The sequence below is a fragment of the Bos grunniens genome, chromosome 6 (genome assembly GCF_055505025.1).
Source record: "Bos grunniens cultivar Pamir isolate PY7600 chromosome 6, Bosgru_T2T1.0, whole genome shotgun sequence".
NCBI classification, from domain to species: domain Eukaryota; kingdom Metazoa; phylum Chordata; class Mammalia; order Artiodactyla; family Bovidae; genus Bos; species Bos grunniens.
The window spans coordinates 26,881,534-26,899,733 of NC_141170.1; the positions used below are offsets into that span (position 1 = coordinate 26,881,534).

At 43.2% G+C, this 18,200-nt stretch overlaps 1 protein-coding gene across 2 annotated transcripts in view; it reads left to right on the forward strand.

The window, feature by feature from the left end:
• The first annotated feature begins 14,273 nt into the window (after positions 1-14,273).
• The window catches only part of NAAA (N-acylethanolamine acid amidase), a 28,224-nt gene continuing 24,297 nt past the window's right edge, over positions 14,274-18,200 (forward strand). For both annotated transcript variants that reach the window (XR_015165284.1, XM_086405351.1), the window contains exons 1-2: positions 14,274-14,666; positions 15,254-15,418. Coding sequence is in view for 1 of the 2 variants with exons in the window: in XM_086405351.1 (XP_086261477.1) it covers positions 14,461-14,666; positions 15,254-15,418 (371 nt within the window). In the remaining variant the exon portion in view is untranslated. The remainder of the gene's footprint in view (positions 14,667-15,253; positions 15,419-18,200) is intronic.

Below are 18,200 nucleotides of genomic sequence, written 5' to 3' on the forward strand. Positions count from 1 at the left end.
CAACAGTGAGAATAGGGCCATTTCAGAGATGAACATTCAACTGTCCAAACTCTATATATAAAGTATAAATCTAGAATACTGATACATATATGTGATCTTAGCAACTTCTACTAGAAAATAGGCTCCACAGAAGGCAGTGAGTCTGTTCTGTGCTAGTTCAGTGCCCAGTAAGTAGATGCTCAACAAATACTTGAATACTTGATAAAAACCCTATCTGTCAGTCTTCTCTCTGTAAATAAAATACCACCTACTTCATTGATTGTTTTGAGAACTAAGCACTTAGCATGGTATTTACCACCAAGAAAGCATTCAGTAAATTTCTCATCAAAGATTATATACCTATTAAGTTTTTTTGTTTTAGTTTTGGGTTTTTTGCTTAATTTACTTGAAACAATAGTTGTTCAGTTCAGTTCAGTCGCTCAGTTGTGTCCGACTTTTTGTGACCCCATGAATCACGGCACGCCAGGCCTCCCTGTCCATCACCAGCTCCCGGAGTTCACTCAGACTCAGGTCCATCGAGTCAGTGATGCCATCCAGCCATCTCATCCTCTTGTCGTCCCCTTCTCCTCCTGCCCCCAATCCCTCCCAGCATCAATGAGTCAACTCTTCGCATGAGGTGGCCAAAGTACTGGAGTTTCAGCTTTAGCATCATTGATGTTGCTATAAATATTTGTTTTACCCCTTATCCATTTAGGGGGAACTAGTTTGAAACATAAAAATTTATCTTGGGGGTTACCTCGCAGTCCAGTGGTTGAGGCTCGATACTCTCACTGCCAGCAGCCCAGGTTCAGTCCCTGTTCGGGGAGCTAAGATCCTACAAGCCACATGGTGTGGCCAAAACAATATTTTTGAATGTATATTGAATGCTCTCTGTGGGCCAAGCATGTGCTAGAAGCTGTGTGGGGTGCTAGAAGCTAGAAGCTGTACAAACACAATGTTCCTGCCATGTAGAAACTTTTAATCCTTTGAAGGAAATAGACTTACAAAGTGACTATATAAAAAAGGCACATCACAGGGCTAGGGACAGCCTAGAGAGGAACAGTTAAACTGGCAGAAAGGTAGAATGCCTGATCGCTAATACACTGATACTTAGGAACAGAACAGCAGTAGGAGACGAACTCACAAATCATAAAAGTTTAGGGTTTAGAAGTTGGTATAATTTTTTGAAGATTTTGATTAATATAAATTTTGGTTTTGTTATCACACATCCTAATTCTTTGAAAATGTGTAATCTATATCGTGTTACATGGCAACTCAGTGCTGAGCACAGTGTTCAATCAGTCAGAATGTTCTGTTCTTCACCCTCTTCCAACAACACAAGACTCTACATCACCAGATGGTCAATACTGAAATCAGACTGATTATATTCTTTGCAGCCAAAGATGGAGAAGGTCTATACAGTCAGCAAAAACAAGACTGGGAGCTGACTATGGCTCAGAACACGAACTCCTTATTGCCAAATTCAGACTTAAATTGAAGAAAGTAGGGAAAACCACTAGACCATTCAGGTATGACCTAAATCAAATCCTTTATGATTATACAGTGGAAGTGACAAATATAGATTCAAGGGATTAGATCTGATAGAGTGCCTGAAGAATTATGGACAGAGGTTCATGACATTGTACAGGAGACAGGGAGCAAGACCATCCCCAAGAAAAAGAAATGCAAAAGAGCAAAATGGTTGCCTGAGGACGCCTTCCAAGTAGCTGTGAAAAGAAGAGAAGCAAAAGGCAAAGGAGAAAAGGAAAGAGATACCCATTTGAATGCAGAGTTCCAAATAATGGCAAGGAGAGATAAGACAGGAAAACAATGGAAGGGGGAAGACTAGAGATCGATTCAAGAAAATTAGAGATACCAAGGGAACATTTCATGCAAAGATGGGCACAATAAAGGACAGAAATGGTATGGACCTAACAGAAACAAGATATTAAAAAGAGGTGGCAAGAATACACAGAACTATACAAAAAAGATCTTCATGACCCAGATAATCACAATGGTCTGATCACTCACCTAGAACCAGACATCCTGGAATGTGAAGTCAAGTGGGCCTTAGAAAGCATCACTACGAACAAAGCTAGTGGAGGTGATGGAATTCCAGTTGAGCTATTTCAAATCCTGAAGGATGATGCTGTGAAAGTGCTGCACTCAATACGCCAGCAAATTTGGAAAACTCAGCAGTGGCCACAGGACTGGAAAAGGTCAGTTTTCATTCCAATCCCAAAGAAAGGCAATGCCAAAGAATGCTCAAACTACCACACGATTGCACTCATCTCACACGCTAGTAAAGTAATGCTCAAACTTCTCCAAGCCAGGCTTCAGCAATATGTGAACCGTGAACTTCCTGATGTTCAAGCTGGTTTTAGAAAAGGCAGAGGAACCAGAGATCAAATTGCCAACATCCGCTGGCTCATGGAAAAAGCAAGAGAGTTCCAGAAAAGCATCTATTTTCTGCTTTATTGACTATGCCAAAGCCTTTGACTGTGTGGATCACAATAAACTGTGGAAAATTCTTAAAGATATGGGAATGCCAGATCACCTGACCTGCCTCCTGAGAAATCTGTATGCAGGTCAAGAAGCAACAGTTAGAACTGGACATGGAACAACAGACTGGTTCCAAGTCAAGAAAGGACTACATCAAGGCTGTATATTGTCACCCTGCTTATTTAACTTCTATGCAGAGTACATCATGAAAAATGCCAGGCTGGATGAAGCACAAGCTGGAATCAAGATTGCCGGGAGAAATATCAATAACCTCAGATATGCAGATGATACCACCTGCCGGGAGCTGGTGAGGCATTCCACTCGTGACAAAGGTCATGAGGAAGGAGGCTCAGCATACGCAAAGGCGGGATCGAGCCTCAGGAGTCCGCCCGGATATTCTCGAGCATCTGCCCCCCAAAAAACCAGAGTCTGTCTACTTTATTGCTTTGTGCTCTCACCTCTGACTTTACTGGGGGCTGTCCCCTACCACCATCTCGCTCTCTCTGTCAAAGAGTTAACTTACAGCTCCAATTAATAAAGTTCCTGGGCAATTAGGAGTGTTTAAATCCAAACCCCTCAGATGGCTCTCTAACTCACCTGACAAGTTTACCCGGACTCCTGCAGCTATGCATACGATTGTTTACAGTCTCCCAGCCTCCAGAAGCACGGGAAGCTTAAGATATTCAAATAGCTTAGAGCCTCTCAGAGAGTTAGAAACTGTCAGAATAAGACTAGTAAAGGATTTCATTGATGAGTCAATGTTTGTTGCCAAGTTTCCACATCCCCTGAATTGTATCCTTGAATATGTATTAATTAATAGTTGGTATGTAGAAAAAATAAGTAGTGGCCTTGGTGTTAGTAACTTTAGACCCTTAAGGTAATAAATTCTTTCCTTTGTTGTAAACCCATTACACATCCACCCTATAGGAATGCAATTTTATCTTTGGAAGATGGCACCAAACCTTAAAATAATTACTCTTAGAGAAAATAAGTCTTTGTTGATAAGTCCTTGTCAAGAGTCATAAAATGTTAGTAGGCCTTCTGGCCAGAAGATGATGTAAATCACCTAAACCATTTGTATACGATAAATTTGCAGGAAAGAAACCCTGGTTTTTGATAAGGATCAAAAACTGCTGACTTTGCATCCCCTATTATCCTCTATGTGTAACTTAGGGTATAAAAGCCCCTGTTAAAAATAAAGCTATGGTCCTTGCTCACCAATGCTTGGTCTCCCCATGTCATTCTTTCCTTTAACTTCCGGCTGAAGTCTCCATCTGGAACGTGGATATCCTCTGCGACCACTTATTTGCCTGGGCTTCTAAGACCCACTCGAGAAGGTGTCTAAGGTGGGGCCCCTTCCGCTATTCGAGAGGGCGCCTGCGGCCTCCGTGGTCAGAGCTAACCTGGTGTCACGGGTTATATTGATTTTCCGCGTAAACCAAGCTACTCAGCCTCTTTTCTCCACTGAATTTTCCTACTGAGCTATCCTCATTCTATTACTCTTTATATCTCTAATTACCATTTGAATAGGTCGCCGATGCCGTTTCCCCTTCGAATACCCTGGATCAGCCGGGGCTGGTCCTCGGCAACCACCCTTATGGCAGAAAGCGAAGAGGAACTAAAAAGCCTCTTGATGAAAGAGAGGAGAGTGAAAAAGCTGGCTTAAAACTCAACATTCAGAAAACGAAGATCATGGCATCTGCTCCCATCATTTCATGGCAAATAGATGGGGAAACAGTGGAAACAGTGGCTGACTATTTTCTTGGGCTCCAAAATCACTGCAGATGGTGACTGCAGCCATGAAATTAAAAGACGCTTACTCCTTGGAAGGAAAGTTATGCCCAACCTAGACAGCATATTACAAAGCAGAGACATTACTTTGCCAACAAAGGTCCATCTAGTCAAAGCTATGGTTTTTCCATTGGTCATGTATGGATGTGAGAGTTGGACTGTGAAGAAAGCTGAGCAGCACCGAAGAATTGATGCTCTTGAACTGTGTGTTGGAGAAGACTCTTGAGAGTTCCTTGGACTGCAAGGAGATCCAACCAGTCCATCCTAAAGGAATTCAGTCCTGAATATTCATTTGAAGGAATGAAGCTGAAGCTGAAGCTCCAATACTTCGCCCACCTGATGTGAAGAACCAACTGATTGGGAAAGACCCTGATGCTGGGAAAGATTGAAGGCAGGAGGAGAAGGGATGACAGTCGATGATGGTTGAATGGATCACAGGCTCAACCGACATGAGTTTGACAAACTCCAGGAGATGATGAAGGATAGGGAGGCCTGGCATGCTGCAGTCCCTGGGGTCACAAAGAGTCGGACACAACCAAGAAACTGAACAACAACAAGCTCAATGAATTTACACAGATGGAATACGTTCCTGGATATCAGCACCGAAATCAAGAAACAACATTACCAACATCTAGGAAGCCCGCTTTTTGAGTGGAGAGCTCAAGAAATGCTGCACCACCAAAGTCCTTACTGGCACAAGTGTCGTGTGGAAAAATATGGGCATCTAGGATGCCGACTCAAAGGGAGATTCTCCAGAGTCTGATTTGAATGCAAAGAAGCTTATGCAATACGTTAATCAATTTGCTTCACTTTTTCAAACATGTAGGTATTTGATGTTTAAATGTCTGTGACAAGACATAGAACTCTTACAACACATACACATTTTTATCTAATGAGAAAGCATCGTGTTGTAGTTTAAATGTTAGCAAGTTCCTCTTTAAGATATATAAAATAATGCTGCTTCTTACAACTTACAATTTTATAAGTGTAATATACACATGAAAATAGTGTGGGGACTTCCTGGAAGTCCAGTGGCTGAGCCTCCACACTCTGAATGCAGAGGGCTCCAGTTCCATCCCTGGTCAGGGAACTCGACCCCATATGCCATAACCTAAAGATCCTACATGCTGTAATCAAGACTTGGCACAGCCAAATAAATAAATACACAGATTTTTAAAAAAATAAAATACTGTTGTCTGGGGACTTATTGAGACTGAGGTCAGAGATAGGCGGGCACCTGGGCCGGACACCTGGTGTTTGTCAAGTGGAGTAAAATTCAAGCTTTGTTCTCACCCAGACACTCCAGGGACAAAGCTAGTGGCAAAAGCTGAGATCTGCTGGAGTAGAGAGATAAAGGGCCGGCCCACTCCTGAGGTCAAGGAAGACTTCCCCTTCTGCACTTTCACAGGAAGGCTTCTAGGGGTCAAAAAAGGAGGGGGCCCCACCCCATAATAAGTCTGGACATGCACCCACCAGGCTCTAGGGTGGGATCCATCTTAGAAAAAAGTTGCACATGCATCTTGGGGAGGATCCTAGGACCAGTCAGGTGTGGAGAAAGAAAGAAGTTAATTGGCCATATGTAAACAAAGTAAGAGTTGGACTATAAAGAAAGCTGAGCACAGAATTGATGCTTTTGAACTGTGGTGTTGGAGAAGACTCTTGAGAGTCCCTTGGACTGCAAGCAGATCCAGCCAGTCTATCCTAAAGGAGATCAGTCCTGGGTGTTCATTGGAAGGAATGATGCTGAAGCTGAAACTCCAATACTTTGGCCACCTGATGCGAATAGTTGACTCATTGGAAAAGACCCTGATGCTGGGAGGGATTAGGAGCAAGAGGAGAAGGGGACGACAGAGGATGAGATGGCTGGATGGCATCACTGACTCGATGGACGTGAGTCTGAGTGAACTCTGGGAGTTGGTGATGGACAGGGAGGCCTGGCGTGCTGCAATTCATGGGGTCACAAAGAGTCGGACACGACTGAGTGACTGAACTGAACTGACTGAAACAAAGACCCAGATCCTATAAAGTGATGTAAACCACCTCTTTACTGTACTCCTCACTTAGGACCCCCACACTCCTCTCCGGGTGTGTATCTCTGCCTTTCCTCTGCCATAAATAAATAAACTGTTTCTCTATGTGCTCTCCTATACACCGTACTGTGTCTCTCTAGTAATAAACTTTGTACCTGTTTTGCAGTTTTTGCCTCCTTGAAACATTCTTGGTGTCAGACCGGGTAAGAATCAGGGAACTTCACTTCTAGCCTCTAGCCCCTGGTGGACTGGTGGCTAGGCTTAATCCCTGGAAAGGGAAGTAAGATCCTGCTTCAATACTATTGTCTCTCTGAGAAAGAGACTATGCTTTCCAATGTGTGGGTGCAGGGCGTGGGTTCGATCCTTGGTCAGGGAACTGAGGTTCCACTTGCCATGGAATGTGACCAAAATTTAAAAAAAAAAAAAAAAAAAAAGTAAACAGTGTGGTTCAAATATAGCTGGTTGGATTTTCTTTTTCTCTACATATTAAGTATGTATGTATGCATGTGTGGATACTCAGTCCCTCAGTCACATCAGACTCTTGGTGACCCAATGGACTGTAGCCTGCTAGGTTCCTCTGTCCATGAGATTTCCCAGGCAGGAATACTAGAGTGGGTTGCCATTTCCTTTTCCAGGGGATCTTCCTGACCCAGGGATTGATCCCGCATCTCCTGGGTCTCCTACATTGTAGGCAGATTATTTACCACTGAACTTTCACATAGGATTTATCTTTATATATATTTTATATATACTATGTAAATGAGGAGACTTATTATCAGAATTGTCTTAGGCGATTATGGAGACTGAAAAATCCTGCAATCTGCTGTCTGCAAGGGGAGAACTGGGGAAGCTGGTGGTGTAATTCAGTTCAAGTCTGAAGTCCTGAGAATCAGGAGTGCCAATGGCCTCTTTCCCCTCTACCCCCAGCCCCTTTTTAGTATAAAACCCCTCTAGTTCCATTCTTATACCAAGATCCAGTTTTGGTGTACCTAGTATTCCTGTTATTTAGATACTAAGATCAGATCCAGGAGTGCTTTAAGAGGGCATTTGGCCAAGGGGTAAAGAAAAATTAAGACAACATGGGAACCTAACTCTAGAAAGTGTTAAAAAGGGGAAGCATAAAAGAATTACATGGAAACTAAAAATGTGATATTTTACAACTTCTTATTTTAAGAATACTTGAATCTTCCTCTTTTTAAAAATTTTAGAAACATTTTACCATTTTAACTATAATATTTTTAAACATATAGAAAATAATGAAACATTTCCATCTTCTAAATTATTCAATATTAATTTTTACCATATATTTTTGTTTTAAAGAAATAGAATTGTTAAGAGTATAGCTAAAGCCCTATTCAATTTTCTCCCTTCCTCAGGGATAACCACTATTTTGTAGTTGATGTCTATTATTCTTTTAAGTATTTTATCTTTTACTACATTTGTGCATGTGTGTGTATTGATAGGGCTTCCATGGTGGCTCAGATGGTAAAGAATCTACCTGCAACATGGGAGACTCAGGTTCGATCCGTGAGTCAGAAAGATCCCCTGGAGAAGGGAGTGGCAACCCACTCCAGTATTCTTACCTGGAGAATTCCATGGACAGTGGAACCTGGAAAGTTCATGGGGTCACAGAGAGTCAGACACGACTGAGTGACTAACACACACACATGTATTGATATATATGCTGCTGCTACTGCTGCTAAGTCGCTTCAGTCGTGTCCGACTCTGTGCGACCCCAGAGACGGCAGCCCACCAGGCTCCCTGGTCCCTGGGATTCTCCAGGCAAGAACACTGGAGTGGGTTGCCATTTCCTTCTCCAGTGCATGAAAGTGAAAAGTGAAGTCGCTCAGTCGTGTCTGACTCTAGTGACCCCAAGGACTGCAGCCCACAAGGCTCTTCCGTCCATGGGATTTTCCAGGCAAGAGTACTGGAGTGGGGAGCCATTACTATATATACGTGTATGTAATAAAAGTATCATTTAGTCTCTTAAAATTTTACATAAATACTATCATTGTATATATACTTTTGCTGACTATGTAACTCAACATTAAATTCTGGATAAATAAAGATTCTATCATTTTAACAGATGCAATAGTTTTCCATTATTTGCCCATAAATCCAAAATTTTATCATTACCCTACTGAAGAGCACCAAAGAATTGATGCTTTTGAACTGTGGTGTTGGAGAAGACTCTTGAGAGTCCCTTGGACTGCAAGGAGATCCAACCAGTCCATCCTAAAGGAGATAAGTCCTGGGTGTTCTTTGGAAGGAATGATGCTAAAGCTGAAACTCCAGTACTTTGGCCACCTCATGTGAAGAGTTGACTCATTGGAAAAGACTCTGATGCTGGGAGGGATTGGGGGCAGGAGGAGAAGGGGACGATAGAGGATGAGATGGCTGGATGGCATCACTGACTCAATGGACGTGAGTTTGAGTGAACACCGGGAGATGGTGATGGACAGGGAGGCCTGGCGTGCTGCAGTTCATGGGGTCGAAAAGAGTCGGACATGATTGAGCAACTGAACTGAACTGAAGAGCAGTTAGTTTTTTCTCACTTTTCCACTATTTAAAAATCCTGCCCCAATTAGTGTTTTTGTACGTCTCCCTGGCATATGACTTAGTTTTGTTTTTATCCAAAGCTTACATAGAAGCCTAGAAAGGGAATTCCTCCTGTGTTATGGAGCTCATGAGTCTTCCGTTTTTTTTTCCCATGAGCTTTCAACTTTACTAGGCAATGCTGAGTTGCACATTCCTAGCAAGAGCTCATATGCATTTCTATTTTAGTACATCCACATCAACACTTGGTGTTATTAGACTCTAAAATTTTAGATAATCTGTTGCTGATAAAATCATATTCTTTTAATTTGCATTTCAGTGATTACCTGTAAAGCTGAGATTGCTTCATGTGGATTTTGCCATTTGATTTTCCTCTTTCTACAGCCTTTTATTTTTGTTTTTTCTTATTGATCTTTATATATTCTGGATACAAATTCTTTGTCAGTTGCTTATGTTGCAAGTAACTCTACAGATAGGAAATGGCATCTCAGTAATAAACTAAGTTCCCTATATACTTTGGATATGGGAATTAAAAAAAAAAGTCTTGGATTCTTTTTTTTTAAATACACTACTTTTTAAGAGCAGTTTTAGGTTCACAGCAAAAATGAGCAGAATATACAGAGCTCCCAATACTTCTGCTTTCCCCCACCCCCGCCCCACCCATAGCTTCCTCCATTATCAATACCCTCCACCAGAGTGATGCATTTGTTACAACTGATGTTCCCACACTGACACATTGTCACAAGTATCTTGCTTATATAAGGGTTCACTCTTGATGTTGTACACTCCCTGGGTTTGGACAAATGTATGACATGTATCCACTATTAATAATATCATACAGGGTAGTTTCACCACCCTAAAAATCATCTCTGTTCTATTTAACTCTCTCTTCCCCCTAACCCTTGATAATCCCTGATCTTTTCACTAGCTTTGCCTTTTCCAGAATATCCTAGAATTGGAATTATAATGGTATTTAGCTTTTTCAGATTAGCTTCTTTCACCTGGTACTATATATTATGTTTCCTCCATGTCTTTTTATAGTTTTCTAGTTCATCACTTTTTAGTGTAAGCAATATTTCAATGCTTGGATGTGCTATAGTTTACCCAATCATCTATTGAAGAACATCCTGATTACTTACAAGTTCTGGCAGTTATGATTAAAGCTGAGATTAATAGCCATGTGCATTTTTTTTTTTTTATGGACCTAAGTTTTCCACTCCTTGGGTAAATATCAAAGAGAGTGATTGCTGGATTATATGGTAAGAATATGTTTAGTTTTGTAAGAAATCATCAAACTATCTTCCTTCTAGTTTCCACTTACTCAGTTCCAAAGCCACACCCACGGTTTTAGGTATTCAATATTACTCCACTTGCATTAACCAGATCTGTATCAGTTATCTATTGGTGTATAACAAATTACCACAAAATTTAGTGGCTTAAAGCAATGAACATCATTTCACATTTTCTGTGGGTCAGGAATTTTGGGTGGCTTAGCTGGGTCTTCCCAGGTGGCTCTAGTGGTAAAGAACCTGCCTGCCAATGCAGGAGACATGAAAGACTCAGGTTCAATCCCTGGATTGGGAAGACCCTTGGAGTAGGAAATGGCAACCCACTCCATATTCTTGCCTGGAAAATTACATGGACAGAGGAGCCTGGCGGCTACAGTCCATGGGGTTGCAAAGAGTCAGTCATGACTGAGCACATGGAGCAGGTTATAACCTGTGGTCTCTCTGTTTCTCTCCACCGGGCTAGAGGATCCACTCCCCAAATGGCTTCTTCATATAGCTGTTAGCAAGAAGTCTCAGTTCCTCCCTGGCTCTTGGTAGAAGGTCTCAGTTCCTTAGGTTAGGGACTTTTTCATGAGATTTCTTTAGTATCCTCAGATCATGACAACTGGCTTCTTTCAGAGTGAGCAATCCAAGAGAGAGTGCAAGGAATTCAAAATGTCTTGTGACCCAGTTTAGGAAGTCAGACACCATGATTTCTTTGGCTCTATTCTATATATGAGAAGCAAGTCACTAAATATAATCCACAATCAAGAGGAAGGGAATTAAGCTCCACCATTGGAAAAGAGGAGTATTGAAGAACATGTAGATCTAGTTTAAGACTGCCACACTATTTGTCAGCTGAACAAAATGAGATGCCAGCTATAAAAGCATTATATTCTGTGTTTCCTATGTATCATCTACTTTTTTGAATTCTCCACAGAAGTAATTTTTAAACTGTAGATTCTGGCATAGATAAGCCATGAAATTAGTATATAACATCTCTGAAATCGGCAGAGCAGAGAAGCAACAGAAAACAGAGAGCTGATAGTTTTTTAACTCCAGATATCCCTTTTAATCTTTGTTTTTAACTGTCCCATAAACCTATGTAAAGCTGTTTAATAGAAGAGGAATAGATTATATGAAATTGTTTAATTGTAAACAATACCTATTTTACCACACTATAGATCTATTCATTCAATACATTTATGGTTGTTTTAAAATTTGTATTTGTTTTTAATTTTCATTTTTTTTAATATCACTCCTGAAGTGACAGGAAATCACTTTTTTTTTTTTTAATGCAAGTGCATTTCTTTGAATCCAGCTAACCTGTTGGCTCCCTTGATTTTTTTCTCAATGCACCTTTGGCTAAAAAGGGCAACTGCTGTTACTCAGGCTTTGTAAATGAGCAAATTAACATCTGGGTCCTCGCTTAAATTTTATAGAAAGACTAGGAAGAAACAGGAACAGAGGCTTGAAACTTCAGCCCAGTGATACGGAAGCCATAAAAATGGAGGAAATCCATGAACATATGACATAAAACGAACCTACCTACCAAACAGAAATAGAGAACAGATATGTGGTCACCAAAGGGGGCAGGGGGAGGAGTGGATCAGGAGTTTGGGGTTAGCAGATGCAAACTGCTATTTTATATAGAATGGATAAACAGCAAGGTCCTACTGTTTAGCACAGGGAGCTATATTCAATATCCTGTGATAAACCATAATGGAAAAAAATATGTATAGTGGAGTCACTTTGCTGTATAGCAGAAATTAACACAGCACTATAAAAATCAGGAGTAGTGATGGTGTACTCTAGTTGGGAGAGGGGTGGCTGAAAAAAAGTAAACCTTACTGAAAAAAAGCAAACTTTCCAAATTCTCCCTACACACTTCACAAACAGTGCTAACCATTAAGGAATGTTTCTGTCTTATTAAGTCTGGTGATTTTTCCTAAGACTAACACGTTTTGTCTCCTTTACTGGGAACACAAAAAGGTAAAGATGCTTCAAGTTACTGATTATGAGGTGGAATTTGGATTCTGACAGTCTGGCTTTGAGGCTAGTTCACCAGTGATGAGACCTCGGGCAAATTACGTAACATTTTTTTATCAAGAAAAAGGGGTTAAGTCAGTAGAACCCATCTTCTGGCTACCTCCCACCCCCATTTATTTTTTACTGAAGGGTAATTGCTTCCCTAAAAGATGATTCTATTAAAGTGCTGCACTCAATATGCCAGCAAATTTGGAAAACTCACCAGTGGCCACAGGACTGGAAAAGGTCAGTTTTCATTCCAATCCCAAAGAAAGGCAATGCCAAACAATGCTCAAACTACAGCACAATTGCACTCATCTCACATGATAGCAAAGTAATGCTCAAAATTATCCAACTCAGGTTTCAACAGTACGTGAACCAAGAAATTCCAGATGTTCAAGCTGGATTTAGAAAAGGCAGGGGAACCAGAAATCAAATTGTCAACATCAGCTGGATCATCAAAAAAGCAAGAGAGTTCCAGAAAAACATCTACTTCTGTTTTATTGACTATGCCAAAGCCTTTGATTGTGTGGATCACAACAAACTGGAAAATTCTTAAAGAGATGGGAATGCCAGATTACCTGACCTGCCTCCCGAGAAATCTGTATGCAGATCAAGAAGCAATAGTTAGAACTAGACATGAAACAACAGACTGGTTCCAAGTCAAGAAAGGAGTACATCAAGGCTGTATATTGTCACCCTACTTATTTAACTTCTATGCAGAGTACATCATGAAAAATGCCAGGCTGGATGAAGCACAAGCTGGAATCAAGATTGCTGGGAGAAATATCAATAACCTCAGATATGCAATGACACCACCCTTATGGCAGAAAGTGAAGAGGAACTAAAGAGCCTCTTGATGAAAGAGAGGAGAGTGAAAAATCTGGCTTAAAACTCAACATTCAGAAAACTAAGATCATGGCATCTGGTCCTGTCATTTCGTGGCAAATAGACAATGGAAACAGTGGCTGACTTTATTTTCTTGGGCTCCAAAATCACTGCAGATGGTGACTGCAGCCATGAAATTAAAAGATGCTTGCTCCTTGGAAGAAAAGCTATGCCCAACCTAGACAGCATATTAAAAAGCAGAGACATTACTTTGCCAACAAAAGTCCATCTAGTCAGAGCTGTGGTTTTTCCAGTAGTCATGTATGAATGTGAGAGTTGGACTATAAAGAAAGCTGAACATTGAAGAATTGATGCTTTTGAACTGTGGCGTTGGAGAAGACGCCTGAGAGTTCTTTGGACTGCAAGGAGATCCAACCAGCCCACCCTAAAGGAGATCAGTCCTGAGTATTCATTGGAAGGACTGATGATGAAGAGAAACTCCAATACTTTGGCACCTGATTCGAATAACTGACTCATTGGGAAAGACCCTGATGCTGGTAAAGATTGAAGGCAGGAGGAGAAGGGGATGACAGAGGATGAGATGGTTGGATGGCATCACCTACTCGATGGACATGAGTTTGAGCATACTCCGGGAGTTCGTGATGGACAGGGAAGCCTGGCGTGCTGCAGTCACGAGGTCGCAAAAAGTCGGACACGGCTGAGCTACTGAACTGAGCTGAATTGCTTTACAATGCTGTTGTGGTCTCTGCCGTACATCAACGTCAGTCATAACTATATGTACCTCCTCCCTCTTGAACGTCCCTCTGCCTCCGTCATCCCCACCCCCACCCCATTCCACCCCTTGTAGATTGTGATACAGTGTTCTGGCTTGTTTTGATGGTTAGATGAGACAAAAAGGGCAAAAGCACTTGGCACATAGATGTTAGCTAAGTTTTTAGCTTTTTAAAAGAAACTGAGACGTGAGATTGTTGAACTCAAAAAGCTCTCCTTCCCCTTATAAAATCCATATAAACCTTTGAAGAATTTAAATACAAGCAAATGAGGTGGGGGTAGGAGGACTCTTCCTACCCCAATGGGACTGTCCCGCTTCACCGCTGAAATAATTTTCTCAAATACCCTCTACGCCGCCGATTACACGCTCTCGGCCCACCTGGGTGGGATGGGGCGGGGAGCGGGAGTGAAAAACCGGCGGCCGCATTTAGCATCCCGGGACCTGGAACTCTGCCGCACACTTGGCCGGGGGCGGGGACGGGGGCGTGGTAAGGAGGCAACCGGGCGGGAGCCCACAGACTAGGCTAGAGAGGCAGCTCTACTCCCAGTTCCGGGTCCTGTTGATCAAGCGGGCCGAGCGGCGCGCAGGCTCCCCCTCCAGCCCCCAGGCTCCGCCTTCTCCTCCTTCAGATCTCCTCCGGGGCGCAGCGGGTGGCCGCAGGGTCCCAATTGTGGCCGCCCGAGCAATGACAGCCGCCGGCCCAAGTGCGCGCCCGGCGCTGGCGCTGCTGCTGCTGCTGGCCGGAGCCGGGGTGTTGGCCGCTGCCGCCGCGCCCCTTGCCCCGCCGCTCTTCAACGTGAGCCTGGACGCGGCTCCCCAGCTGCGCTGGCTGCCAGTGCTGCAGCACTACGACCGGGACTTCTTGCACTCCGCCATGGCCCACATCATCGGGTGAGCGCGGGCGAGGGGGCGCGGGCGCCGGTGGGAGTGTGGGAAAGCCCAGACACGTGCTGCCCAAACACTCTCCAGTCCCCGGGCGTCTGGAGTGGCAGCGGGTAGGGGCGCCCAGAACTGGCATTGGCCACTGCTCCAGGCCGGCAGCGTCGGGGTTGGGGGTGACCCGGCGCAGCTGGTTTAACTTTCAAGTCAGGTGTCACCAATGGCATCCTCGTCGACCAGCCATTCTGGATCAAGGTGGCGTGCGTATTGTCAACTGGGCTGTCGCCCCGGCTGCTCAGCTACAGAGTAGGGAACGCACCCCCACGCACTCCTAGCAGGCCTCGAGGGACCCCAGGCTCACCCCTTTGGGATCCACTCTCCGTCGCCCTCTTTCCCGCTCTTGGATGTTCTTTTCTCTCATGGACTCCGCGTTCGGGTGGTGCTGGCTGGACCTGGATTGTCAGCTCTTTGGGTAAGGGAGGCATCTAGAACTCACCCCGAGAACGAAAGCTTTAGGTAGCCCCCCCAGCACCCCCACTACACACGCATAGTACCGACCTCCGAGCAGATCAGACACCCTCGTGGTTTTTCCTTTCTAGAGATTATGTCCCGCAATGGGTCCTTGCATTGATCAGAAAAGTCGTCCCGGAGCTGGAACTCCTCCTGCCGCAGCCCTTCGCCGACGAGATACGCGGCATGTGCGACGCCCTGGACTTCAACCTGGTTGACTGCATCCTTCTCAACCTGGCCTACGAGTTCAGTGCGTGAGTGCGCAGCGCTAGCACGGATTAATTTGCGATTTAGCGGGGATTGGAGAAGGAAATGGCAACCCACTCCAGTGTTCTTGCCTGGAGAATCCCAGGGACGGGGGAGCCTGGTGGGCTGCCGTCTCTGGGGTCCCATAGAGTCGGACACGACTGAAGGGACTTAGCAGCAGCAGCAGCAGCCAGCGACATTTGAGTGGGAGGAGATGTGCTTTCAGTGTGATAAAAAGAGGGTGCTGACCGGGCTCTCCAGAAACCTACAGTGCTTCCTCTTTTCTTCTCTGGGTGAGTCTGAGCAGCAGATTATGAGCTTCAAGAAGAAAAGCACCTTCTCTGACCTCAACACTGAACTGTTCTTGGATCTGAAGCCTCCTTTTTTCCCTTCTCCAATCCGGGTAGCCTCCCACTTTCAAAACTCTGTTAACACGTAGTCTCCCAGGAAAGTTTTGAAATAATCTCCCACTTAAGTTAACCCAGTGACGGTCCAACTTTATAGTCAGGGGGTTGTCCCAGCATTCATTTGTTTCTCTGACTTTATCCCTCCATGTTCATCATGGCTAGTAATCAGGACTCCTCTTTCTCAGCCCATTTCCTCCGCGGGTGGGAGCACAGTACACTGTTCTGGCTTGTAGGGCTAGCCAGTGTTTGATACCTGCAGTGGGCATGATCGGCTGTGGTGCACACCAGGGAAAGCAATCGGAGTGTGTGGTGGATCCCAGGCAGAGTGAGGGGGGAGCCTCAAGTCTGTGGGCTCAGTAACAGGTCTTGGAAGTAAAAGAGATTTGACTTGATTTCTGTCTTCAGGACTTACTGTTTTGCCACCAGACCAGCTTCATCTAGTAACATCTTTTAGATACTTATAACTTCTGCCCACAAAAGATATTTAAAAAAACATTTTTTTTTTCCCTTTGGATAATGAAACTTTACTGCTTCTTGGCATCTCCTAGAATACCTAGGCAGGATAGGTTAAGAAGCACTGTGACTGCCATTCTCTTCGGGGAAATGTTTTAAGACACAAATAGACACAAATATGTTAAAGTGCTTTTCAATTGACCTAAGTTAATTTTGTCATTCTTCATCTCCTACCCCTGTCTTTTTCCTATTCTGACGTGACTTTCTCAGTGAAAAAATCAGTTATTTTCATTTTCCTCTTCTTTTGTTGGAGTCACTGTACTCAAACCAACTAAAGCAAAAGTTCTAGTAAAGAAATTCTAACTTTTGGATTTGATTTTAAGGTATATACTGAATTGCCTGACAAGGAAAAGCACCACCAGATTCCACTAGCATTAACAAAGGAAATGTTTTGTCCTCATTTCTGGTATAAGACTTTTTGAATAAGATTAAGCAAGACTGTGGTTGCTGTTGTTCAGTTGCTAAGTCATGTCTGACTCTTTGTGACCCCATGAACTGTAGCACACCAGGCTCCTTTGTCCTCCACTATCCTGGAGTTTGCTCAGACTTAAGTAAGACTAGCTACCCTTTACTGAGCCTCCTAGGTACGAGGCCCTGGAGATGGTATTACATTTTGTAATGTGGAAACCAAGCCTCAAAGGGGACAATTTGCTGAAAGTCAGGTGCATGTTGAGTCATCAGAGCTGCTGCTAAAAGCACATGTCCCTGTGCGCTGCAGCGCATCTCCCAGAGCAGAGCCCAGCTCCCTGGTTGTCACCTGTGCTTGGGGGCCTCCCATGAAAAAACATTTGGCATGACACAGAAGAACTGTTGCCCCCCAATTTTGAAAAATCACCTTGGACAGAAAGTCTACAAACTTTATATACTTCCGGTGTTCTGTCAGTTCCTTTCTTGACATGAACTCTTTGAAGATCAGAAACCTTGATGGTGGTGGTGGTGGTTTAGTCGTTCGGTCTTGTCCGACTCTTTATGACCCCACAGACTGTAGCCTGCCAGGCTCCTCTGTCCACGAGATTCTTTCGGCAAGAATACTGGAGTCAGTAGCCATCCCCTTCTCCAGGGGATCTTCCCAACCCAGGGATCAAACCTCTGTCTCTTTTGTCTCCTTCTTGGCACCACTGCCAAGAAGGTGCCACCAGAAACCTTGGAAAAAATTAAAACCTGACCAAGCTTCCTTTTTTAAAATGACAAAAAAGTAAAATTTGTTTCCTCTTAATTATAAAAGTACTATATAATCTTTATGGAAAATTAATAAAGAAAAGAATAAAGAAAATTAAGCACAATCTTGTTACTCAGAAATGACCATCCATCCTTCAATATATTTACTCTCAGTTTGTGTGTGTGTGTATGTGTGTGTGTATCTTTCCCCTGCCCTAGAATTGAACATGATATATTTAAATATTTTTATGTAATATTACATATTTTTAGGGAATATGGACATTTAGACATCTTAACAAACCTCTTCCTCTTTTCCTCAAAATACATCTCTCCGGCTGGTAGTTCTTAAAAGATTCTTTTGTTAGCTCTGTGCAGGGAGCCCTAAGGAGGACTGGAAAAGTGCTAAACCCATAAATTGTTCACCCCTTTCTCAAGAAGAGAAAGTGCAGCAATTTATGAGGCAGAATAGTTTGATGCCACTGTACTTGTTCTGAGAAATTTGGAAGAGAGATGAGCTTCAACCAGCTTTGAATAGCATGTTAAATAGATATATGCTTCCAAGCAGAGGAGCAGGCAAATTTAAGTGATCTCACTGAGCCCAGAATAGGTCCATTTCAGATTTAGATTTAGGATGAAATTCTCTCTCAGTATGTTTTCAATGTCATGTGTGCTGAGAGCAAAGGTCTAGTAACACTGAAGAAGCACTAGAGCT